This window comes from Mustela putorius, unplaced genomic scaffold, assembly GCF_011764305.1.
Source record: "Mustela putorius furo isolate JIRA1106 unplaced genomic scaffold, ASM1176430v1.1 tig00000095_pilon_pilon_pilon, whole genome shotgun sequence".
In the NCBI taxonomy this organism is placed as follows: Eukaryota; Metazoa; Chordata; class Mammalia; order Carnivora; family Mustelidae; genus Mustela; species Mustela putorius.
Genome location: NW_025421280.1, coordinates 30976928 through 31004478, shown reverse-complemented (window position 1 = coordinate 31004478; position 27551 = coordinate 30976928). Strand labels below are relative to the sequence as shown.

General features: G+C 39.0%; 2 protein-coding genes across 10 annotated transcripts in view; both read right to left on the bottom strand.

Moving 5' to 3' along the window:
• The window catches only part of ADGRE2 (adhesion G protein-coupled receptor E2), a 36323-nt gene extending 29628 nt beyond the window's left edge, over positions 1-6695 (bottom strand). For all 3 annotated transcript variants that reach the window (XM_004748204.3, XM_045082767.1, XM_004748203.3), the window contains exons 1-2: positions 6514-6695; positions 4553-4606 (exon numbers count right to left, since the gene is read on the bottom strand). In XM_004748204.3, coding sequence (XP_004748261.1) covers positions 4553-4606; positions 6514-6649 — 190 coding nt within the window. In that variant the 5' untranslated portion in view covers positions 6650-6695. The remainder of the gene's footprint in view (positions 1-4552; positions 4607-6513) is intronic.
• A 5728-nt stretch (positions 6696-12423) lies between these two features.
• The window catches only part of LOC101673058 (adhesion G protein-coupled receptor E2), a 36624-nt gene continuing 21496 nt past the window's right edge, over positions 12424-27551 (bottom strand). For 5 of the 7 annotated variants that reach the window (XM_045082782.1, XM_045082784.1, XM_004748205.3 and 2 more), the window contains 4 exons: positions 22375-22441; positions 20730-20898; positions 20540-20650; positions 12424-13616 (listed from right to left, as the gene is read on the bottom strand). In XM_045082782.1, coding sequence (XP_044938717.1) covers positions 13410-13616; positions 20540-20650; positions 20730-20898; positions 22375-22441 — 554 coding nt within the window. In that variant the 3' untranslated portion in view covers positions 12424-13409. Of the gene's footprint in view, positions 13617-17306; positions 18125-20539; positions 20651-20729; positions 20899-22374; positions 22442-27551 lie in introns of those variants that run through there. The other 2 variants (XM_045082796.1, XM_045082800.1) reach the window with 2 other exon arrangements.

Here is a 27551-nt window from a genome sequence, read left to right as displayed (position 1 = left end):
GTTAAGGTTATTTCACCAGTCCATTATTAGTATTTATTTGTTTATCATTATTATTACTATTTTTTATCATATCACATGCCCTCTTTAATTCCCATCACCCAGTTACCCCATCTGCCTGACCACTTCCCTTTCTGCAACCCCTAGTTTGCTTCCTGTAGTCAAGAGTCTCATGTGATTTGTCTCCCTCAATGATTTCTTCCCATTCAGTTTTCCCTCCCTTCTCCTATCTTCTTCTGCCCTATTGCTTATGTTCCACATTTGAGTGAAACCATATGATAATTAGGTATCTCTGATTGAGTTATTTATTTTTAAGTTAAAATTATTATTTATTTAAATGTTCTGAAAAGATATTCAGATATAACAAGATTTTAAAAAGCATACCTTCTAATTTTGTATCATTTCTTTTTTTTTCTTTAAAAAATTTTTTTAAAATTTATTTTCAGCGTAACAGTATTCATTGTTTTTGCACCACACCCAGTGCTCCATGCAATACATGCCCTCTCCAATACCCACCACCTGGTCCCCCCAACCTCCCACCCCCCGCCCCTTCAGACCCCTCAGATTGTTTTACAGAGTCCATAGTCTCTCATGGTTTTGTACCATTTCTTAAGCAGAAATGATACAAAAGTAGTAATTTAATTCTTGGATTTTGAAAATATTTTTAAAAGAATGTTTATTGGGTAGAGAGAGAGAGCACAAGGGGAGGGGCAGAGGGAGAGGGAGACAAGCTTATTCCCTGCTGAGCAGTCGGCTTGTCTCCCTCTCCCTTGGAATTCCATCCTAGGACCCTCAGATCACAACCTGAGCTGAAATCAAGAGTCAGGTGTTTAACTGACTGAGCCACCCAGGTTCCCTGAAAGTTTACTTAAGTATCCTTAAAAATACTTAAAAAAATACTTAAAGATGCTTTAAAAAATACTTAAAAATAATTGGGAGGGAGACAAACCATAAGTGACTCTTAATCTCACAAAACAAACTGAGGGTTGCCGGGGGGAGGGGGTTTGGGAGAAGGGGGTGGGATTATGGTCATTGGGGAGGGTATGTGCTTTGGTGAGTGCTGTGAAGTGTATAAACCTGGTGATTCACAGACCTGTACCCCTGGGGATAAAAATATATGTTTATAAAAAATAAAAATTTAAAAAAAAAAAAAATAAAAAAAAATAAAAAAAAAATAAAAAAAAAATACTTAAAAATAAGTATACTTAAAAAAGTATAAGTATACTTAAAAAAGTATATTTAAAAATATTTCAGGGGGAAAATAAATGATTTAAACAGCGCTAAACAATACTATCTTATTTTCTTGCATAGTGCTCTTTAGCTTATTTTTAAATTGTTGTTTATTACAGCATTATTACAATAGCCAATATATGTAGCAACCTGAGTATCTGTCAACAGATGAGTGGATAAGGGACATGTGGTATATACACAATGGAATGTTACAGAGCCATAAAGTGGATGAGATTATGCCATTTGAGACAATATGAATGGACCTAGAGAGTATTATGTTAAGTGAAATAAGATTGAGAAAGAAAAATACCATATGATATCACTCATAAATGATATCTAAAAAAAGAAAATCCAAATGAATAAAACATACAAAAAACCAAAAAGCAGAATCAGACCTATAAATACAGAAAGCAAATTCTAGGTTTCCAAAGGAGAGTGGGGCCAGGGTTTGGGTGAAGGGGAGTGGGAAATGCAGGCTATCAATTATGAAATGAATAAATCATGGGAAGAAAAGACACAACATAAGGAATATAACAGCAATCTGTTGATTTATGGGGGCAGATTGTAGCTACACTTGTGGTGAACATGGCATAATGTATAAATTTGTCTAGTCATTATGTTGTACATCTGAAACTAATGTAACATTGTGTGTTGAATATACTCAAATATAAAAGACTTTAGGAATGTTTTCTTCTTTTTTTAAGATACATTTTCACTGAAGTAAGAGTGTTATATTAGTTTCAGATGTACAACACAATGATTTAACAGTTCTTTTTTTTTTTAAGATTTTATTTTTTTTTGACAGAGATCACAAGTAGATGGAGAGGCAGGCAGAGGGAGAGAGAGAGAGAGAGAGAGAGAGAGAAAGCAGGCTCCCTGCTGAGCAGAGAGCCCCATGAGGGACTCGATCCCAGGACCCTGAGATCATGACCTGAGCCGAAGGCAGTGGCTTAACCCACTGAGCCACCCAGGCACCCTGATTTAACAGTTCTAAACATTTCTCGGTGCTCACCATGGTGAGTGTAGTCATTGCTTGTCACCAAACAATATTATTATAGTATTATTGACTATATTCCCCATGCTGTGATCCTTGTCTCTATAACTTATTTATTTTATAGCTGGAAGTTTGTAACTCTTAATCCCATTTATCTTTTTTGCCCATCTCCCTGCCACTTCCCCCTGGCAATCATCAGGTTGCTCTCTGTATTTAAGAGTCTGGTTTTATTTTACATTTTATATTCAACATATATGTGCAATCATACAGGATTTGTCTCTTTCAGACTGACTTATTGCACTTGACAGTATGCCTTCTAGGTCCATTCATGTTGTTGCAGATGGCAAGATCTCTTTTTAATGGGCGAGTAATATTCCATTGCAGATGGATGCCACATCTTATTTACCATTTCAATTATGGATGAACACTTGAGTTTCCTCCATATCTTGGCCATTGTAAATAATGTTGCAATAAATGTTGGTGCATATATCTTTTTGAATTAGTGTTTTTGTTTTCTTTGAGTAAATACCCAGTAGTGAAATTACTGGATCATATGGTGTTTCCATTTTTAATTTTCTGAGGAATCTCCATACTGTTTTCCACAGTGGCTGCACCAATTTACATTCCTACTAACAGTGCATGAGGTTTCCTTTTTCTCCACTTCCTCACCAATACTTAAAATCACCTTAGTTTTATACCTGGACATGCTTCTATCATTTTATTAGTTGTAAGACTTTGGATAAGTCACTTGATCTCTTTGAGCCTTAATTTAATAATTTAAAAATGATGCTACCCTGAAATCATGAAATTCACAGAAGAAAACTGGGAGTGAGCTTTTTGACATTGGTGTAGGCAGTGATATTTTGGACTCAACACCAAAAGCAAAGACAATAAAAGCAAAAATAGACTAGTGGGACCATATCAAACTAAAAACTTCTGTACAATAAGGGAAAGCATCAACAAAATGAAAAGCCTATTGACAATTTGGGAGAAATTATTTGCAAATCATATTATCACATAAAGGATTAACATCCAAAATATATAAAGAATTCATACAGCTCAATAGCAACCTCCCAAATACTATTACTTTTAACCAATTTAAAGATGGGTGAAGGACCTGAATGTATATTTTTTCCAAAGATGACCTCTAATCAGCCAAGATGTACATGAAAACGTACACAACACCACTAATCATCAGGAAAATGCACATCAAAACCACAGTGAGATATCACTTCACACCTGTCAGAATGGCTGTTATAAAAAAGACAAAAAATAACAACTTTTGGTGAGGATGTGGGAAAAAGGGAAATTTGTGCATTGTTGGAGGAAATTTAAATTAGGAAGCCATGATCCTGAGGGGGCAGGAGTTCCTGGTGAGCTCATGCCAGGAGGAAGCCCTGAGCTTCCAGGCTGTGGGTATTTCTTCTCTCCTGTTGCTTCCACTTCTCTCCCCTTTCTTTATGCTATGAGAAAATCACAGTAATAATAGCAGTGACCATAATAATAACTTGTGTTTGGCAGTCTCCTTTGAACTAGTCTTTACCTGTTCTTTATACTTGTGAATTTTAAATCTTATTCCATCTATGGGGTATAGGTACAATGATTGTCCCCAATTTACAGACAAGCAAGCTGAGGCAGAGAAGAGAAATAATTTCCTACATGTCAGATGTAATCAGCAGTGAGCTGGACTTTGAACCCACATAGCTCAGCTCTGCTGTGTAAGCTCTCAACACTCTACCTACTGATCATGAAAACCTTCCACTTCCCTCATACTTCCCCTGCCCTGTCACCTCCCTCTTTTCCTAGATGAAGTGCTGGGTGCTACTCTCAGTGAGGCTGAGGGCTTAGAATGCTCCACCATCTCTCCTCTCTGTTTCCCTGGCTCTCCACCACCCCATGCTCCTATACCATCAAAGCTCTCCAACAGGCTGATGAAGATCTCCCCAGATGAAGAACTGAATCCCAGGGAACAGCGACAGGTGGTGGTATTGGCCCATGGAGAGTTCTTAGGGCACCAGGGAGCACAGGTGTGGGGGAACTAGCAGTGGGGATGGAGACCACAGCCAGAAGTTTCACAGAATTAGATGAAGTCAGCTGCCAACTAAGAGTCCATGAGTAGAGCAGGGGAAGGTAGGGAAGGGATGGCTGCCATCAAAAGAGGAAAAAGACCAAAGACTGGACATTTGGAGAGGAGGAAGTAGTTTCTCTTGTCTCCAGAAGACCATCTTGGAGCTTCACTTGGAGAATAAGCCTCATTTTCCCCTTGTTGGTGTAGAACCCAGACCCAGCATATGCACTCCTTAGCTTATGTCACTAAGTCTGCAGACTCACCTCTACTGTACTGGGCTGCAGCTCCCAGTGTCAACAGCAGCAGCATCAAAATTCCTACAGCAGAAAAAAAAGAACAGTGAGAGAACAAAGGGAGGAGAGTGGAGTTCCAATTTCAACTCCTAGTGGCATGGTCATTGCCTCCTAGGGATGTGGATCTCACCATGCAGCTAAAGCTTTCCAGCAGCATCCATAAGACTCTTGCACCTTATATAGGACCAGCCCTATTACCTCCCTCTCCCTAGAGAGGAGTTAGTCACTAACGGACACCATCCTCATGGAGTCTCAGTGTTACAGGTAAGAGGACACAGACATATATACACAGACAACTGATGTCAGGGACACAACTTGGAAATTATGGCCTCTCCTGATGGAGGGGATAAATCTTGAAGCACAAAGTCCACAGACTGGTGTGCTCTGCCCATAGCCAGGTCCTTTGTTCTCTGACAATGGCAGAAATATACCTTGAGGATTTCTCTTAGAGGATTATTACCTCCTGTTTAACCCACATATTTTGGGGCACACAAGAGGAGCATGGGTTTGGGAGTCAGCCAGCCCCAAGTTTGAGTCCAGCTTATAGTAGTATTGGTGAGGCAGGAAGCCCAGGAAACACAATAGGGGAAGCTGAGGTAAGTAAGTGGTAAGAACTAAGGCGCCAGCAGGTAGAGCCACCGTTTCGTCGTTAAGTGGCCTCTCCAGGTGCAGTGACCATGGCTTCTACGGTTCATAACAAGTGAGCTCCTGGCCATCCTACAGTGCATTGAGGACACAGCCTTTCCCTTTATCCTCTAGGCTTGTCCTGAGTGATGAGTCACTGGACAGGCTTCATGGTATCAAAACCACTACAAGTGTGAAGGGACTACTCTACAGGCAATCACCTGCCCACCTATTAGAGTTTCATTCCATTCATGGGAGGCAGTGAACTCTATGAAAAGTCTTTCCATATGTCAGTGCCTTCATACTATTTTCTAAAATATTCCCAGCATTAAAAATAATCATGTTCCACACAGCAGATGATAAGAAATGTGACTATTTTCACAAAAACAAGGGAACAAATTACAACCAACAAGGACAATATATAAGGAATGCTTAACTTGCTATGTAACAGGTATTATCCTAACCATTGAGGGAAATAAAGACCAATTAGCATTAAGCTGTCCTTCCTGTTATGCACCATTATTGCCCTTTTAACAATTCCATGACCCACACAAAGCCCATGGACTGGAGGATGATGTTTTTCTTAGTTCACTAGAGTTTTCAGAGACTTTGGTTATGTACCCTTGTGAAAAAAAATACTATAGGCGGTAGGAGGGTTAATTTCATGTATCAATTTGGCTGGACCCAGATATTTGGTCAAACACCTGCTGGGCAGGTGTCTTTTAGATGAGATTAATAATTAAATCAGTAGACTCAGAGTAAAGCAGATTATCCTCCATAATGTGGGTGGAACTCATCTAATCAGTTGAAGACCTCAGGAGAAAAAAGACTGCCCTCCTCTCAGGAGGAGGAAATTCTGCTTTCAGAATGACTTCAGACTTGAGATGTAACATCAAGTCAGTCTGCTGGTCTGCCCTACAGAATATCAATTTCCTAACCTCCACAATTGCATGAACCAATTCCTTAAAATGAATGAATCTCTCTTTCTCTCCTTCATCTCCCCTCTCACACACACACACATACACACACATTATATTAATTCTCTTTCTCTGAAGAAGCTGAGCCAATGTAGCTGATAAAATGAGAAATCTCTGTTGGATTGGCTCCAGGAGTAAGTTTTACTGATTTTCTGCTTTGAGACTAGATATAAATGAGCCAACATCTTTCTTAAAATCTCTTCCCTTTGTCCTTTAGAGAGAAAGTGAGAAAACAAAACAGATTATCAAGAACATAGAATATTATCTAACTGGATAGAGAGTTCCCAGATAGCTTTAGTTATCTGTCATTATTCTTATAATTCTACCTACCTGGCAACAGTAGATTTTTGTTTCTCATGATGCAGACAACTGCGAGCCCAGGCACAGAGGACGTCTTGTCTTGGTCTGTGTGTGTTACAAAGACTTCCTGTTTTAAGTCTGACTTGGGCTCCAGAGAGACTGCCATAGGAAACCACTGGTTTGGATCCTTTCTTTCCTGAGACTCTGTCTTGTGATTAACTTCTCAGAAACTTTACTTCTATTTTTTAAGTATTTGCATAGCATTAGTGGTGTTTGTACTGGAAACCTCCTTGAAGGTGGTTTTTAAATCTTTGTGGTATAAGAAGATGTGATCCTGTGTATTATAAGAACTTCCCAACATGAAGAATTACTCTGCTCATTTTTCTACTCCATGAAGACTTTGGATCAGAGTCAACAGAATTCATTATTTAGTATCTGTTAAAAGACAGTTTTTAAAAAAATATTTTATTTATTCAATTTATTAATTTTATTTAAATTCAATTAGCCAACTTTTAGTACATCATTAGTTTTTGATATAATGTTCAATGATATATTAGTTGCATATAATACCCTGTGCTTATTTATTTTAGAGAGAGAGAGAGAAAGCAAGTGAGAGTGTGAGCGGGGGGAAGGGCAGAGGGGAGGGTGGGAGAGAATCTCAAGCAGACTCACTGCTCAGCACAGACTTTCCTGCAACGTGGGGTCTGATTCCAAAACCCAAAGATCATGGCCTGAGCAGAAATCAAGAATTGGATGCTTAACTGACTGAGCCCCCCAGGTGCCCCCAAAGATGATTTTATTGAGGTATAATTGCCATACAGCACTATATTAGTTTTAGGTATACAACATAATGATTTGATATTTGTATATATTGTGAAATAATCACCACAACATATCTTCTTGACATCCATTACCATACATAGTTGCAAATTTTGTGTGTGTGTGTGTGTGATGAGAACTTTTAAAAAAATTTATTTTTTCAGTGTTTTAAGATTCATTGTTTATGCACCACACCCAGTGCTCCATGCAGTATGTGCCTTCCTTAAGTGATGAGAACTTTTAAGATCTTTTCTGTTAACAACTTTCAAATATGCAATATGATATTATTAATTGTAGTTACCATGTTGTACTTTACAACCCCGTGACTTATATATTTTGTACATGGATGAATAATATTCATATATGTATATATAAAATTCCATTGTGTGTGCATATATATATATGTATATATGTATATATATACACTACATTTTCTTTATCCATTCATTTATGCCATGAAGATGTTGTGCTACATACATTCCACTGGCATCCATGATTTCATTTTTTAAAATTTAATTTTATTTTTTTCAGTGTTCCAAGATTGATTGTTTATGCATCACACCCAGTGCTCTATCAATATGTGCCCTCCATAATTTCTGATGAGAGATGAGCTGATACCTGAAATGTTTGTTCCCATAGGGATGAGGTATCATAATCTCTCATTGCTTTCAGTTTTTTTTTTCTTGGTCTTTAGTTATCAGAAATTTGATTATACTGTATCTTGGCCCTGATTTGTTTAAGTTGATTCTGCTTGGAGTTACCTCAACTTCTTGAATCTATGTTTTTGTCTTTTGGAAATCTGAGAAATTTTAACCAGTTTTTCCCTCCAAAGAACTTTTCAGTTCCATATTCTCTATCTCCCTCTGGAATTCATTTTTTTTCTGCTAAAACAAATTGAATGTTTATTACTTTTTCTTCTGGCAGCAATGAAAATCACTAGGGGAATTCATTTTTAAAAAAAGTTAAATTCAATTAGCCAACATATAGTACATAATTTGTTTCAGTTGTACAGTTCAATAATTTATCAGTTGCATATAACACTCAGTGCTTATGACCTAGTTACCCCATTCCCCACCCACCACCCCTCCAGTAATCCTCAGCTTGTTCTCTAGAATTAAGAGTCTTTCATGGAATTAAACTGTAGAAATATTAGATTTTGGGGGGTAGTCCTGTAGGTCCCTGAGATGCTGATAATTTTTTTGTAGTTTATTTTGTCTTATTCAGATTGCATAAATTATATTGTTTTGTCTTCAGGTTCACTGATATTTCCATTCTTTTGTACCCATTCTGCTAGTAAGCCTAATAAGCCTAATAGAGTTTTCATTTCACTTTTTGTATTTTTCAGGTCTAAATTTCCATTAGGTCTTTGTAATCTGTTTGTTTATCAAAGTTCTCTTTTCTTTTCTAAACTTTCTAATTTTTTATTTGTTTCAGAAAAGTTTGCTTGTAATTATTCATTAGAACATTTTTTATGATTGTTGCTGTAAAATATTTGTCAGGTAATTCTAACATTTGTGTCATCTCAAGTTGAGGTATTCCTGGTTCTTGGTATGACACTGATTTCTTAAATTGTATCCTTGGTCTTTATAGTATTGTGTTTTCTAAGTGGATTTTATTATTAACTTTTCTGTTTTGGAAGACTTTTCTGACATTATGCTGGGAGTTGGGGGAAGAGTGGCCATGTTGTTGCTGGCAAGTAAGGGTGGGAATGAATTCCCTCTCAGCCTGCTGACGCTCCTGTGTTGGAAGGGTAACTTGTTCCTGGTGGAGTTGAAAGTTCTCCCTCCATGCCAAGCCTCTGTGTACATCACCCTGATGTGGGATTGTAGGATGCCTTGTAACTGCTCCCCACATGGCCTCTTCTGACACAATGGAAGTCTCTGCCACAAACCGAAGGGATGGGAAGGAACGCTTCCATCACAGCTGGGCAAGGGTAGAGGTCTGGGCTTCCAGACTTGATCTTTGCTGAGGAAAAGAAGCGTGGGGTCAGTTTTTCTCTGCTGTTTGGTTGGAATTGGGCAGTTACTGCTGAAATACTTTCTGTTTTTCCAGGTGCTCCCTTTCCTGGTCCTTTGGATAGGGAGAACTGGCTTTTCTCAGAGACATTTTTTGTTGTCTGCACCTGTTGGCATTTCTGGACTGCCAGCCTCTTCAGTTCCAAGCCTGGGATAGATGAAGCCAAACAAGAGCTTGTGGGACTCACCACAGCAGAGCTTTTTGGTCCCAAGGTCCTTGTTCTATCTTCCTTCCCTGTATGTTTTAGAGTGGTGTTTATGTTTTGTATGAAATTGTTTATATTTAATTTAGCTGAAGTTATGTTTTTAAAATAAAGTTTTTCCTACTATGTACTTTGTTTTCAACTTACTCTTTAGTCAGCAATATTTGGAGAGGTTTTACATGTCACTGTATATAGATCCACGTCTTTCTTTTCAGCTGCTGTTGTATACATGTAGATTAGAAAATTTATTTTGCTTTTCTCTTTTTTAATGCACATTTAGATGGCCTCCTGTTTCCTATCTCTAAAATAATGCTGCAGTGAATGTCTCAACAATACCATAAGGAGAACATTTTTAAATTTTCTTAGACTAGGTGGCCTCTATACTGGGTTACAGAGCATATATATTTTACATTGTAATAAATTCTGCAACTCTTCTATGTAATGAGATTGTATCAAATTACCCAGGTGCTATAGGAGAGGATCAATTTTCCACATGCCATCAACACTACTGCTATCATATCTTTTTAAATTTTTCATTTTTAACATGAATAATTTTGTTGATCTGTGGCTTAAGTGACCCTTAGGCTCTTGTTAATCATTTATCTCATTTAGAAGGAAATTAATAGGAGAAAGACACAGGAACTTAAAATTGTCAGGAAGGCATGTCCATTATATATTGTGGACAGGAAAAAAAAAAATCAGACTTCGGGGCCCCTGGGTGGCTCAGTGGGTTAAGCCGCTGCCTTTGGCTCAGGTCATGATCTCAGGGTCCTGGGATCGAGTCCCGCATCGGGCTCTCTGCTCAGCAGGGAGCCTGCTTCCTCCTCTCTCTCTCTCTCTGCCTGCCTCTCTGCCTACTTGTGATCTATGTTAAATAAATAAATAAAACCTTTAAAAAAAATCAAAGACTTCAAGAATATAAGCCAGTCTCTCTGAAGGATGGACAGGTTTTTTTATTTTTATTTTTATTATTTTTATTTTTTTTAAAGATTTTATTTATTTATTTGTCAGAGAGAGAGCGAGTGAAAGCGAGCACAGGCAGACAGAGTGGAAGATAGAGTCAGAGGGAGAAGCAGGCTCCCCGCGGAGCAAGGAGCCCGATGTGGGACTCGATCCCAGGTCGCTGGGATCATGACCTGAGCCGAAGGCAGCTGCTCAACCAACTGAGCCACCCAGGCGTCCCTGGACAGGTTTTTTTATTGATAGAATGACACAATCAGTCTAGATGATCTGTAAAAGACATTTCAACTTAACAATTCTAAGTTTCTATTTAATTATTAGGAGGCTTAGGGTCTACAGATGTCTTGGAATCTTAAAATTATGTATTATCAAATGTTTTTATTTATCTTAATATAGAATTAGTATTTCATTAACAGTGCTGCAATTTTTATATATCTTTGTATTTTCACAGTCATCTCTGTGAATTATATACTCCTATATTTTGCATGCCTTATTTTATTCACTGTATTTTTCTCTTCTTTTTCTTTTTAAGGATTTTATTTATTTGACAGGGAGAGATCACAAGTAGGCAGAGAGGCAGGCTGGGGGTGGGGAGAAACAGGCTCCCTGCTGAGCAGAGAACCCAACACAGGGCTAGATCCCAGGAACCAGAGACCATGACCTAAACCAAAGGCAGAGGCTTAACTCACTGAGCCACCCAGGCACCCCCACTTTATTTTTCTTACTGACTTTAAGGCATACATATGTGTGTATATATCTATCTATATGTATGTATCTTTTGTCAAATAATTCAATTTTTTTTATTGTATCACATGCATTCAGACTCTGAATATGGTGTCTTCTGTCAATATAAATATTTCTCCCCCCGAAAACCTTGTCACCTGCTTTATTTTTGGAGAAGGGTAAAGGAAGAAGAGAAAATATTCACTTGAATTTGAGGGGCAGCTAAATTGGAAGGGAAACCAATTTTAGGCCTCTAAGATTATTCTGGTAAATAAGGGAATACTGAAACTTCCTAGTTTGAAAAGTCAAGAGATAAATATTACCCTAGAGCAAGAACATCCATTTTCACAGGGATAAAAGAATAAAGAACAACAAACACAATAGCAACAGATGGAGTTTTAACAGAGGAAATAAGGCCAAATTTCTCCTTTCAAATACAAAATTTTAATTAAAATATGTTCATAAATCAAAATTATATTCTCTCTTTTAATAAAGTCTTATTTTTAAAGTAATCTCTCTCTTTTTAAATCCAAGTTTAATTTATTGTTATTAGATTCAACAAACATAAAATCTACATTTCAGTAGATACAGAAGAAACATAACCAAAAGGGAAAGAAGAATTACAAAGAATTGCAAAACTAAACATGTTTAGAAGTGTATACACAGGCAATTAATATGGAGAATTAATACAATTGTTATTTTTATTTCACAACAGTACTAAAGAGTATGCAAGGAAATAATGATGTTCCATATGAAATGCCTCTTCACACAATTTATTTATTTATTTATTTTTACCCAATGTGGTGGTTGAAGTGACCAGCCCAAGATCAAGTGTCACATGCTCGACTGACTTAGCCAGCTAGGTACCCCTAGTCATAGTCTCTCTCTCTCTCTCTTTTTTTAAAATTTATATTTTAATTATTTTTTTATATTATCCCCAGGGATACAGGTCTGTGAATCGCCAGGTTTACACACTTCACAGCACTCACCATACCACATGTCATAGTCCCTCTTGATTCACCCTTGTCTTGTTCTTTTTTTTTTTAATATAATTTTTTATTTTTTATAAACATATATTTTTATCCCCAGGGGTACAGGTCTGTGAATCACCAGGTTTACACACTTCACAGCACTCACCAAAACACATACCCTCCCCAGTGTCCATAATACCACCCCCTTCTCCCAAACCCCCTCCCCCCAACAACCCTCAGTTTGTTTTGTGAGATTAAGAGTCACTTATGGTTTGTCTCCCTCCCAATCCATCTTCTTTCATTTATTCTTCTCGTACCCACTTAAGCCCCCATGTGATCACCCTTGTCTTGTTCTTAACAGTAGCCCTAGGAACCAGAAGAACAGATTGTAATCAGATACAATCCAGCTGCTCCTTCCAAACTGGACTCTGATGGCTAATAGTCTGGCCTATCTCAGGACTTCCCCAGGGATGGGACTCTGCAGACAAGTTGGCAGGTGGGACAGACACTGAAGATGCATCAGTCGAATAGTCACCTGCTGTGGTGGGTCCTGGATGACTTGTACACCCTGTTCATTGTACAGCTTTGGGGGGAGTATCTTGGAAAACCCATGTCACTTGATGGTTCTGCATGTCCATGCTCACATGGATAAAGAACAGGGTAAATATCAACCCTATTACAATCGTAATAAAGATGAGCTTGAGGGTGGTATCCCTATAAACTTAAAATTTCATTTTGGTTCAGGTTTTCAATTGACTGTACACATTTTGCTTTAATCTTGCCTAAGAGATTGCCCCTCATTTTCTAGTATTCTAGAATATTTTAGTATATTTTAATATACCTGGAATTTGTTCAGTAAATAATTTGTCTTAAATGAATAGGCTGTTGTCCTGACATCATTTACTGAGAAAATCTGTGACTTCCCTGACTTCACATGCAATGCTTCACACACTCATTTAGAATGTCATTTTTATGAAACGTTACATTGCTATATGTGACGTGTCCTTTATTTTGATTCATAGACTCCACTTATGTTCCTGGAACAATACCACACATTAAGAAATGCCGTGGTTTTGTTTTTATAGATGTTATGAGGCAATTTCTGTGTTTTATGTCCAATAAATTTAAATCTGGGCTTGAATAAAGAGACAAGTTACTTAGAAGGACTATTGCAGCAGGGAGAAGTTTCTGATCTCAGAAGTCGATGAGCATCTCAAAAATACAGAAAAACGTTCTTATTTTATAGGGTAAAGGAGGAAGCAGACAGAATAAACAGCATTTTTGGAGGGGAAGCTGGACAAATAAGGGGAAATTATCAGTGTGTTGTGACAAAGAGAGGGTCTTGCTGTGGTCAGCCAATTCCCAGGAAAGGTTGATGTGGGGGGGCATGTTCCACTTTTTTGGTACTTGCTAAGATTTGAGGGTAAGCAGAATTCAGGGGCCTGTAGGAAAGAGAGAGGCCTGATTAATGTTTGGTCAAGACAAAGTAGAGAGTAGGAATAGGCCATTGTGAGTACCTCTTCACCTATTCTTCAAGTGAACTGTCACTCTGTCACATTTTTTCTTCTATACACACTTTATGGCTAGTTTACTAAATTCCACAAAAATGTCTTGGGACTTTTATTGTGATTGCATTGACTGATGAGTTTGGAAATAATAACTTCTTTTTTTTTCCTTTTTAAAACTATTTTATCTATTTATTTATGTGTGAGAGAGAGCACACAAGAAGAGAGCAGGAGCAGAGGGAGGAAGAGCAGAAGGAGAGGGACAAGCAGACTCCCACTGAGCAGGAAACCGGACCCTGGGATCATGACCTGAGCTGAAGGCAGATGCTCAACCAACTGAGCTACTCAGGCACCACAGAATTCATAGTCTTTGTGGAACTGAAAAATTATAACTAAGAGTAAATATGCCTCAGGATTTTTTTGTAGTTCAATTTTTTCTTTTTTTAAATTTAATTTTATTTTTTCAGTGTTCCAAGATTCATTGTTTATGCACCACACCCAGTGCTCCATGCAATACGTGCCCTCCTTAATTCCCACCACCAGGCCCTCCCAAGCCCCCATTCCTCCTCCCATCCTAAACCCTCAGTTTGTTTCTCAAGTCCAGTCTCTCATGGGTTGGAAATAATACCTTCTTGTTAAAAATTAAAAAAAAATTATTTATTTGCCAGAGAGAGAGAGAGTACACACAAGCAGGCAGAGAGGCAGGCAGAGGCAGAGAGAGAAACAGGCTCCCCACTGAAAAAGAAGCCCAATTCGGGACTTGATCCCAGGACCCTGGGGTCATGATCTGAGCCAAAGCCAGTGGCTTAACCAACTGAGCCACCCAGGCATCCCTGGAAATAATCGCTTCTTAAAAATATTAAGACCTCTCCACCCCACCAACATAACTCTTTCTCTAGGTTATGATTTCTTATTTTACACTTGACAGTTTTCTTCCTGAGAAACTACATGCATTTCTTGTAGGATGGTTCTCAGGTACTTAGAAGATTTAGTTTTGAATTTTATTTTATTTTTATTTATTTTTTATTTTTAAATATAATTTTTTATTTTTTATAAACATATATTTTTATCCCCAGGGGTACAGGTCTGTGAATCGCCAGGTTTACACACTTCACAGCACTCACCAAAACACATACCCTCCCCAATGTCCATAATACCACCCCCTCCCCCCAGCAACCCTCAGTTTGTTTTGTGAGATTAAGAGTCACTTATGGTATGGTATTTTTAAATTTAATTAATTAATTTTATTTATTTTAATTTTAAATTTTTTTAAAATTTATTTTTTATTTATTTTCAGCATACCAGTATTCATTATTTTGGCATCACACCAGTGCTCCATGCAATCCGTGCCCTCTATAATACCCACCACCTGGTACTCTGACCTCCCACCCTCCGCCCCTTCAAAACCCTCAGATTGTTTTTCAGAGTCCATAGTCTCTCATGGTTCACCTCCCCTTCCAATTTCCCTCAACTTCCTTCTCCTCTCCATCTCCCCTTGTCCTCCATGCTATTTGTTATGCTCCACAAATAAGTGAAACCATATGATAATTGACTCTCTCTGCTTGACTTATTTCACTCAGCATAATCTCTTCCAGTCTCATCCATGTTGCTACAAAAGTTGGGTATTCGTCCTTTCTGATGGAGGCATAATACTCCATAGTGTATATGGACCACATCTTCCTTATTCATTCAACCATTGAAGGGCATCTTGGTTCTTTCCACAGTTTGGTGACCATGGCCATTGCTGCTATAAACATTGGGGAACAGATGGCCCTTCTTTTCACGACATCTGTATCTTTGAGGTAAATACCCAGGAGTGCAACTGCAGGATCATAGAGAAACTCTATTTTTAATTTCTTGAGGAATCTCCACACTGTTCTCCAAAGTGGCTGCACCAACTTGCATTCCCACCAACAGTATAAGAAGGTTCCCCTTTCTCCTCATTCTCTCGAACACACGTCGTTTCCTGTCTTGCTAATTTTGGCCATTCTGACTGGTGTAAGGTGGTATCTCAATGTGATTTTAATTTGACTCTCACTAATGGCTAGTGATGATGAACATTTTTTCATGTGTCTGATAGCCATTTGTATGTCTTGATTGGAGAAGTGTCTGTTCATATCTTCCGCCCATTTTTTGATATGATTATCTGTTTTGTGTGTTGAGTTTGAGATGTTCTTTATAGATCCTGGATATCAAATTTTGTCTGTACTGTCATTTGAAAAGATCTTCTCCCATTCCATGGGTTGCCTCTTTGTTTTCTTGACTGTTTCCTTTGCTGTGCGATCTTGATGAAGTCCCAAAAGTTCATTTTTGCTTTTGTTTCCTTTGCCTTTGGAGACATATCTTGAAAGAACTTGTTGTGGCTGATATCAAAGAGGTTACTGCCTATGTTCTCTTCTAGGATTCTGATGGACTCCTGTCTCACATTGAGGTCTTTTATCCATTTTGAGTTTATCTTTGTGTATGGTGTAAGAGAATGGTTGAGTTTCATTCTTCTACATATAGCTGTCCAATTTTCCCAGCACCATTTATTGAAGAGACTGTCTTTTTCCACTGTATATTTTTTCCTGCTTTGTTGAAGGTTAATTGACCATAGAATTGAGGGTTCTTATTGGGCTCTACTCTGTTCCACTGGTCTATGTGTCTGTTTTTACGCCAGTACGATGCTGTCTTGGTGATCACAGCTTTGTAGTAAAGCTTGAAATCAGGTAACATGACTCCCCCAGTTTTATTTTTGTTTTTCAACATTTCCTTGGTGATTCAGCATCTCTTCTGATTCCATACAAATTTTAGGATTATTTGCTCCAGCTCTTTGAAAAATACCAGTGGAATTTTTATTGGAATGGCATTAAAAGTATAAATTGCTCTATGCAGTATAGACATTTTAACAATGTTTATTCTTCCGATACAAGAGCATGCAATGGTCTTCCATCTTTTTGTGTTTTCTTCAATTTCTTTCATGGGTGTTCCGAAGTTCCCTGAGTACAGATCCTTTACCTCTTTGGTTAGGTTTATTCCCAGGTATTTTATGGTTCTTGGTACTATAGTAAATGGAATCAATTCTCTAATTTCCCTTTCTTTATTTTCATTGTTAGTGTATCAAAAAGTCACTGATTTCTTTATGTTGACTTTGTATCCTGCCACACTACTGAATTACTGTATGAGTTTCAGTAGTTTGGGGGTGGAGTCTTTTGGGTTTTCCATATAAATAATCAAATCATCTGTGAAGAGAGAGAGTTTGACTTCTTCATTGCCAATTTGGATACTTTTTATTTCTCTTTATTGTCTGATTGCTGTTGCTTATATTTTGCTTTTTAGCAATGGTATTCTTGTCTTTATCAGGAGAGGGCACCTTATTTAAAACACTTTAAAATTTATTTATTTATTTATTTATTTATTTATTAAAGATTTTATTTATTTATTTGACTGAGAGAGACAGGAGTTAGGCAGTGTGTGTGTGTGGGGGGGAGCAGGCTCCCTGCTGATCAGAGAGCCTGATGTGGGGCTCAATCCCAAGACACTGAGATCCTGACCTGAGCCAAAGACAGAGGCTTAACCCACTGCACCACCTATGTGCCCATAAAAATTTATTAAAAAAAATTTTTTTTTGAGATAGAAAAAGAGTGAGAGAGAGAGAGCGCATAGGGAGGGAAGGTCAGAGGGAGAAGCAGCCTCCCTGTTGAGCAGGGAGCCCCAGGTGGCACTCAGTCCTGACTCCAGGATCATCATCTGAGCCAAAGGCAATCATTTAACCAACTTACCCACCCATGTGCCCTAAAACTTTGTTTTTGATAACAAGTAAAAGCATGCATACATTTTGTTAAAAACATACTACCACAAACACAAGAGATATCTGATTGATCTTCACCTTGACCTAACCTCCCTTGCATAAGTATTCTCTAATATCAACAAATTATATTTTGTTCTGCCAGACTAGAATCTATAACTTAATTATGAAAAGTTAGATAAAATCATATCTGCATAAACATTAAACTGTGAATAATTCTAAGGTTTTAAAATTATACAGTATTGTATTATGAATACCTAACCACTTGTACATGGAAATTTTTCCATGTCAACATAGGTAGAAGTGATTTGGTCTTTGTGTCCGTGAACTGACATTCCTTAAAACCAAAATAGCTTTTCATTTCCTATTGATGGTTCACTTGAGTGTCTTGTGCTTTTCTTCCTTCCAGTTTGCTTCAACAAACACACTTAGGTCATCATTCCCTTTGGGCTCTTTGGGCTTTGAGGCTTTTAAGAGCAGAGAAGATGGCATGCATTCCCCTGGATGAAGAAGAAATTCCTTAGCTGGGTCTCAGCCCTTTGTGGTTGATTCCTGGAAGTTGGAAACCTTAGAATCTGGGAACTAGAAGTTTGTGACTTTAGGAGGCTGGGTACCAGAACCCCTTGCTTCCTGTACCTGGAGATCCAAGACCATTGATCTGCAGTAAGGGGAATTGAAATTTCAGAAGAGATTATGCTGAGTGAAATAAGTCAAGCAGAGAGAGTCAATTATCATATGGTTTCACTTATTTGTGGAGCATAACAAATAGCATGGAGGACAAGGGGATGTGGGATATATGAGAAATTGGAAGAATAGGCTGGAAAGGAATTGGAGAGATTCAGAGAATGGCGGAGACTTTTGTGGACCAGAGGGATGAGCCAGAATGGTTGAGGGGTCCTGATGAGAGAATGTGAGGGCCTGATAGTGAGAAGAGGGGTGCGGTCATGGAGGAGCTACGTAGGAGGAATTGGAAGCTGTGCTGGAAAGAGTCAGGGAGAATAGTGAGAGGGCTTTGAAATGAGGAAGTTAAGACATATGATAAAAAATAGTTTGTCTACAGTGTAATAAGCAGCAAATAGCTGAGCGAACAGCTGAATATTTGAATTCAGCCCAATACAAACTGAATTTCCCAGCTGCTAAAACATCCTAAGAGTGTGCTAGAAGATCAGTCTGGGATTTCTGCTTGAGACTTTGTTTTGTAGGGTTATTTTTGTGGGGAAGGACTTGTTTTTGGGGAGTATCTGCATGTTGGGACCAGTACTGTATACTGTCTGCTTCAAGAAACAGCTAGGGACTTCCACATAGTGAATTGAGATCACATTGCTATATTGTGGGTGACTGGATGTTGTTCATGCCTCTTCTTTACCTAGATCCAAAGGAAAGTCTATGTCTTGTGGAGGATTAATGGTTTCTAGGGAAAAAGATTGCTTGGAAAATAACTGATATGGAAAATATAAACACACCAAGAAAAGTGCATTGCCCCCATAATCTGGAGAAGGCCCTTCTAGATGTGAACACTTTAACGTGAAAAGTAGATAGTTATCCACATCATGTGAATTTCTTTCTTGTGCTTTGCAGCAACTAAGAATTTTCTTTTTATTTTTCAATAAAAAATATGTGAACATTCTCTTTTTAAATAGTGTTAATAGTGTATATATACAGAAAAATAGGAAGAATCTCCCCCATATCCCATGACTGCCTTCTCCAATACACAGGCATGATGTACACTTTGAAATGTACTCACTAACTTTCTTAAACATTAATCTACATACATCATAAAATCTATGAGAAAAGAAGTGTTTTTAGAATGAAGTCAGGTAGCATAGTTGAAATATAAAGAAGATGAAGAAAGCTCAGGTATAAAGTTAGCAAGTTTTCCAGGGAATGTTGAGTCATAGAAGTCAGACACACAAGAGGAGTATTTCAAAATAGAGGAGGCAAACAGCATCCAGTCCTCCCAAGACTACCAACTCCTACCAAGAAACCTAAGAGGACCAAAAGATATTTAAAAGTGGAGAACATTGGAGGCCCAAGAGATAGCTCTTTTGGTAGAATGATGGAGGTAAAATCTAGGTTTGAACATCTGGAGGAAGAAGAGGGAGGACCAAACATATAAAATTAATACTTCAGATTCAGAGATTTAACATGTTGCAATGCTGGTGGAAAGGACGTTATTGAGGACATGAGACCAAATATATTAGAGAGAAAGTGTGCGATTGGTAATGTCAACTTACTGAGAAGTCAAGAGAAGTGCTGGTGGAGGGATTAGCCATAAAAGGTAGGAAGCATATTTTGTCTATCTGTGGTGACAAGGTGGAATGAAGAGACAATGAACAAAATGCCAAATGGCTGGTGTTTTTGAGAGTTCAAAATTGATCTTGTTTTTTACTGCTGACTCCTGTTTTCTATATGAAGAAGTCAGTAAGAACATCTGCTGAGAAGAGGAAAGAGTTTGAAGGATGGGATTTTGATGAGTAGAGCATTTGGGAAGGAACAGTTTTAGAAGGAGGACAAACAAGTGGTGCAGAGATGGGCAGATGATTTTCCAGGGAGGGTGGGGGGGGCACTGAAGTCGGGGAAAAGTAAGGGAGGCTGAAGACCTCGCATAATTGACATAAACCCTCTGAGTCTAACTTTCTTTCCAGAGTGACCTGGAATAAAGAATGGGCGGTGACTGTGCAGTTTGTGCATTACTGCTCCAGATCATTAATTTATAATTATTTAGCTGACCAAGCCTCCCTCTCTGCTTATAAGTATCTGTCTTTTGTATCTCCTATCCAAGTACAATTAGAAACCATATGCAACATGTCACACAAAGTGGATGCTCTACAATTTTGGGGAAAGAGGGCAGTCTTTTGCAAGGGTCAATGTGAGCATAGAACCTCAGCAAGGGTAAGTGTAGGAAGACATCATTTGAAGACAGAGAAGTGACCTCAGGTATGTCCAAGGGTAAACTAAGAGTGAACCATCCAAGAGCATTGCCTGCTATATACCCAGGTTTTCCAGTGAGGCAGACATAGCTTCTTAAGAGGACTTGTTAATGAAGTGTTTTGGGAACACTGCATAATCTTACCACACTGTGTTTGGAGGCATCAGACATGGTCCCACTTGAGAGCATGTACTTCTCAGACTCAGCTTTTGTTTTCCTGATCCCTTTGAACCATTTCTTGTATTGTTCCTGGACCTGTAGAGTCAGAAAATGCCTGGGTCACTGAAGGGAGTGAGCATAGGAAGGGTCCTGGGAGGGAACTGGAAAGTAGTACCTGCTGACTGAGGATGCAGTACACCAGGAAGATGTAGATGCCCTGCAGGCTGTTGATGATAGTGAAGCGGTAAGCCATGACATGGGCAGCTGGACCCACCTGCAGGATGCCCAGACACCATGTGCAGTCCAAGATGAGCAGCTGAGCTGTGGCTTTAAATGTTAGCATCCTGGGCAGGAGGAAGAAGGAGGTCAGGATGCATCCAGTGCAACCCAACCAGGGCTGGTTTCATGTTCACTCCATGATGCTTCTGACTGAGCTGGGATCAACTTTGACCTTTGTTGTCAATGATCCCCTAAAGAGAAATACTATTTGGGTCCAGGATGGCATTTGACTAGGACTGGGGATAATGTTGACACTCAAGAATGTGAGTCTCAAGAAGACATGATGTTTCATGAAGATCCCTAATTTTGTTCAGCTGATTTTACTGAGAATGTTCTATGCACCTGGCTCTAGGCTGGGGCTAGGGCATTCAAAAGAACAAAGAACAAGACCTCTGTTCTTACAGACCTTGAAATCTGGTGGAAAGTCAAGAACATATGATCACTTATAACATTTGCGAAGTGAGGTACTTCTTTCCATCCAGGGCTGTTCCTGTCCTCATCCTCTCCATGAAATGAGCCAGGGTATGCTTTACACGGAATAGAGGCCATTGACTCTGTGTAAAGTTGAGGAAACCAGAGGAAATCTCCAAACTCTTAGAGGATGTGATATGAGGATGATGAAGCTGAGTCCACCAGGTGCAAGAGAAGAGGAAAACAGAGGGCAGAGCTTGCATGAAGGCGTGGGCATGGTAGGGTGTGCTATTACATTATTTCTTAAAAATAACTGTTATGTTATTTCTTGAGTGTGTTATAAGGATATGAATGTTCACAGGATCTTTTCCCATAGATTCCTGATAGCAATCTCTGCTTATCAGAACAAAGTCAATTATCTCTGTAGCTGAAGTAGTTTGTTGAGGTTGTGCACAGATGGAATGTTTTTGGTATGGGTGTCAGCAACAAACCACAAAATCTGAGCTGGCTGCCAAGGAGGGTTGCTGCCCTTCTCTCTTCCTGTCCCCTCAGGAGTCCTATGAAGGGACGCCAGAGCCCTGGAGGCGTGAGGACAATGTTCTGTCTGGGGCATGGTGTGCCCCTGTGACCCATCCTCACCTTGTGTTCTGGAGGGTGGACACATCGCTGTTGAGTGAGGAGAGGTTCTTTTTCACAATACAGAAGGTCATCAGAAAGAAAACCAAATTAATCTGAAGAAAACCCACAGGCATTTTAACTACACTCTACATTTGGAAAATCCTAGCTCACCCAGCTGCTAATGTGGCAGGGAAGAAGGTTTTGTGTTTCATAACAGTCCTAGAAAAGCAGAACAAACACCTACTAAATCAGGCCCATGTTTGTCCTGTAACTTCAGTGACTTCAATTCAGTTTGCATGGGAATTCCAAATTTTAGCAGTGGAAATGCTACGTCTCAGGAAACACCTGATTCCTGGTTTTACAGTGGGAATTCCCACCACCTGGGAGTCTCTCATCCATCCTGGGCCAACTGGAATGATTGCTCACCGAGTCTGTCACCCTTCTGATACACCTGATTTTTTAATGACCCTCAGTTGGGCAAGTGGGCTATTCTGATGTCATCTATTACTCACAAAGAAGATGGCACAGATGGAGCCAAGGAAGGTCCATATGAATCCTTTGTCTGTGTGGAGCCAGCATCTAAGAGAAAGATAGGAAGACATGCAAGAGAACATGGGCCTTTATGGATAAAGGATTGATAAACAAACATACCATTCTCCTCCTAATGTTTCCTCCTGCCTCCTTCATCATTGTTATTAATTAGTATTATTTTACTGTTGCTGTTGTGTAAGAACATTGAACATAAGATCTATCCTCATAACAGAATTTCAGAATACAATACAGTACTACCAGCTGTAATCACAATTGTTTATAATTGAAATCTCGACCCTATTTATCTTATAATACTGAAACTTTGTATATGCTTTTGATAGTGGTCATTGTTCTATGAGTGTATACTTATCCCCCAAAGCATTAGGTTGTATACATTCAGTATGTTCAGCTTATACCATGTAAAGAATTCTGTAATAATGTTGTTTTTAAGAAACATAAATTCCTTTCAAGGAGCATTTTTAGGTCTTGGCCTTCAGAAATGTTGGCAGAAATAAGAGAAATTAAAAAAAAAAAAAAAAGAGAAATTAAAAAAAAACAATTTTTTTCCAAATTTTTTAAGTGTTCCAGAGTTTATTGTTTATGCACCACACCCAGTGCTCCATGCAATACCTGCCCTCCCTAATACCCATCACCAGGCTCAGCCAACCTCCCACCTCTCTTCTTTCTAAAACCCTCAGATTGTTTCTCAGAGTCCATAGTCTCTCATGGTTATCTCCCCCTCCAATTTCCCCCAACTCCCTTCTCCTCTCCATCTCCTCATATCCTTTGTGTTACTCCTTATGCTCCACAAATAAGCAAAACCACACGTTAATTGACTCTCTCTGCTTGACATAAGAAATAAATGAATTTTTGCCAGCATTTCTAAAGACCAAGACTTAAAAGAGCTCCTTGAAAGGAAGGAATTTATGTTTCTTAAAAACAACTTTACTACAGAATGGTTCACATGGAATAAGCTGAACATACTTAAACATGTTGGCAGAAATAAGTGGATTTTTCCTGCAATTGCACTATTAGATATTTATCCCAAAGATACAGATGTAGTGAAAATAAGGTCCATCTGTACCCCAATGTTCAGAGCAGCAATGTCCACAGTTGCCAAACTGTGGAAAGAACCAAATGGTCCATGCATACTATGTATACATCAGAAAGGATGAATACCCAACTTTTGTATCAACATGGATAAGACTGGAGGAGATTATGTTGAGTGAGATAATTCAAGCAGAGGTAGTCAATTATATGGTTTCACTTATTTGTGGAGCATAAGGAATAACACGGAAGAGGAGAAGTGAGTTGGGGGAAATTAGAGAGGGAAATGAATCATGAGAGAATGTGGGCTCTGAGAAACAAACTGAGGGTTTTGGAGAGAAGAGAGGTGGGAGGTTGGCTGAGCCTAGTGATGGGTATTATGGAGGGCAGGTATTGCACGGAGCACTGGGTGTGGTGCATAAACAATGAATTCTGGGTCGAGGAGTCAAGATGGCGGAGAAGTAGCAGGCTGAGACTACTTCAGTTAGCAGGAGATTAGCTAGCTAGTTTATCTAAAGATTTCAAAAACCTGCAAATCCATTGACAGATTGAAGAGAAGAAGAACAGCAATTCTAGAAACAGAAAAACAACCACTTTCTGAAAGGTAGGACTGGCAGAGAAGTGAATCCAAAGCGACAGGAAGATAGACCCCGGGGGGAGGGGCCAGCTCCTGGCAAGCTGCAGAGCAATGGAGAATAAAATCAGGACTTTTAAAGTCTGTTCCGCTGAGGGACATCACTCCAGAGAAGCGATGGTGAAGACCATGCGGGGCCAGTGTGGCCTCAGGTCCTGCAGGGTCACAGAAGGATCGGGGGGTGTCTGAGTGTCGCAGAGCTTGCAGGTATTGAACGGGGAAGCTGGCTATAGAGACAGAGCCAACAGTAAGCTCACAGCTCGGGGTTACCTTGAACACATCGCGGGCTCGGTGAGCTCAGAGCGCGGCCAGAGGTCAGGCAGACGGGAGTTACTGGGCGCTGTTCTCTGAGGGTGCACTGAGGAATGGGACCCTGGGCTCAAGGCTGCTCTGGGATGGAGACCAGGAGGCCGCCATTTGTATTCCAGTCCTGCGGAATCTACGGAAAATGCTCAGGGAACAAAAGCTTCTGAAAGCAAACCCAAGTGGATTACTCAGCCTGGCCCCTGGTAAGGGCGGTGCAATTCCGCCTGGGGAAAAGACACTTGAGAATCACTACAACAGGCCCCTCCCCCAGAAGATCAACAAGAAATCCAGCCAAGACCAAGTTCACCTACCAAGGAGTACAGTTTCAATACCAAGGAGAGCAGCAGAATTCTAGAGGAGGAGAAAGCAAAGCACAGAACTCATGGCTTTTTCCCTGTGATTTTTTAGTCTTGCAGTTAATTTAATAATTTTTTCTTTTTCATTTTTTTCTCTTCTTCTGCTAAATTTTTAAAACTTTTACCCTTTTCTTTTTTAACGTTTTTTAAACTAGTTTATCTAATATATATATTTTTCCTTTTTTATACTTTTCTTTGTTTTCTTTTTAAAATTCTTTTCTTTTCTTTCTTTTTCTTTCTTTCTTTCTGAACCTCTTTTTATCCCCTTTCTCCCCCTTCACGATTTGGGATCTATTCTGATTTGGTTAAAGCACATTTTCCTGGGGTTGTTGCCACCCTTTTAGAATTTTACTTACTCCTTCATATACTCTTATCTGGACAAAATGACAAGGCAGAAAAATTTACCACAAAAAAAAAAAAGAAGAGGCAGTACTGAAGGCTAGGGACCTAATCAATACAGGCATTGGTAATATGTCAGATCTAGAGTTCAGAATGACAATTCTCAAGGTTCTAGCCGGACTCGAAAAAGGCATGGAAGATATTAGAGAAACCCACTCTGGAGATATAAAAGCCCTTTCTGGAGAAATAAAAGAACTAAAATCTAACCAAGTTGAAATAAAAAAAGCAATTAATGAGGCGCAATAAAAAATGGAGGCTCTCACAGCTAGGATAAATGAAGCAGAAGAAAGAATTAGTGATATAGAAGACCAAATGACAGAGAATAAAGAAGCTGAGCAAAAGAGGGACAAACAGCTACTGGACCATGAGGGGAGAATTCTAGAGATAAGTGACACCATAAGACGAAACAACATTGAATAATTGGGATTCCAGAAGAAGAAGAAAGAGAGAGGGGAGCAGAAGGTATACTGGAGAGAATTATTGGGGAGAATTTCCCCAATATGGCAAAGGGAATGAGCATCAAAATTCAGGAGGTCCAGAGAATGCCCCTCAAAATCAATAAGAATAGGCCCACGCCCGGTCACCTAATAGTAAAATTTACAAGTCTCAGTGACAAAGAGAAAATCCTGAAAGCAGCCAGGGAAAAGAAGTCTGTAACATACAATGGTCAAAATATTAGATTGGCAGCGGACTTATCCACAGAGACCTGGCTGGCCAGAAAGAGCTGGCATGATATTTTCAGAGCACTAAACAAGAAAAACATGCAGCCAAGAATACTATATCCAGCTAGGCTGTCATTGAAAATAGAAGGAGAGATTAAAAGCTTCCAGGACAAACAAAAACTGAAAGAATTTGCAAACAACAAACCAGCTCTACAGGAAATATTGAAAAGGATCCTCTAAGCAAAGAGAGAGCCTACAAGTGGTAGATCAGAAAGGAACAGAGACCATATACAGTAACAGTCACCTTACAGGCAATACAATGGCACTAGTTACCCTGAATGTTAATGGGCTAAATGCCCCAATCAAAAGACACAGGGTATCAGAATGGATTAAAAAAAAAAAACCATCTATATGTTGCCTCCAAGAAACTCAATTTAAGCCCGAAGACACCTCCAGATTTAAAATGAGGGGGTGGAAAAGAATTTACCATGCTAATGGACATCAGAAGAAAGCAGGAGTGGCAATCCTTATATCAGATCAATTAGATTTTAAGCCAAAGACTATAATAAGAGATAAGGAAGGATGCTATATCATACTCAAAGGGTCTGTCCAACAAGAAGATCTAACAATTTTAAATATCTATGCCACTAACGTGGGAGCAGCCAACTATATAAACCAATTAATAACAAAATCAAAGAAACACATCAACAATAATACGATAATAGTAGGGGACTTTGACACTACCCTCACTGACAAGGACAGATCATCCAAGCAAAAGATCAACAAGGAAATAAAGGCTTTAAACGACACACTGGACCAGATGGACATCACAGATATATTCAGAACATTTCATCCCAAAGCAACAGAATACACATTCTTCTCTAGTGCACATGGAACATTCTCCAGAATAGATCACATCCTCGGTCCTAAATCAGGACTCAACCGGTATCAAAAGATTGGGATCATTCCCTGCATATTTTCAGACCACAATGCTCTGAAGCTAGAACTCAACCACAAGAGGAAGTTTGGAAAAAACCCAAATACATGGAGACTAAACAGCATTCTTCTAAAGAATGAATGGGTCAACTGGGAAATTAAAGAAGAATTGAAAAAATTCATGGAAACAAATGATAATGAAAATACAACGGTTCAAAATCTGTGGGACACAACAAAGGCAGTCCTGAGAGGAAAATATATAGTGGTACAAGCCTTTCTCAAGAAATAAGAAAGGTCTCAGGTACACACCCTAACCCTACACCTAAAGGAGCTGGAGAAAGAAGAAAGAAACCCTAAGCCCAGCAGGAGAAGAGATATCATAAAGATCAGCGCAGAAATCATTGATATAGAAACCAAAAAAACAATAGAACAAATCAACGAAACTAGGAGCTGGTTCTTTGAAAGAATTAATAAAATTGATAACCCCCTGGTCAGACTTATCAAAAAGAAAAGAGAAAGGACCCAAATAAATAAAGTCATGAATGAAAGAGGAGAGATTACAAATAACACCAAAGATATACAAACAATTATAAGACCATACTATGAGCAACTCTACGCCAACAAATTTGACAATCTGGAAGAAATGGATGCATTCCTAGAAACATATAAACTACCACAACTGAACCAGGAAGAAATAGAAAGCCTGAACAGACCCATAACCAGTAAGGAGATAGAAATAGTCATTAAAAGTCTCCAAACAAACAAAAGCCCAGGGCCAGATGGCTTCCCAGGGGAATTCTACCAATCATTTAAAGAAG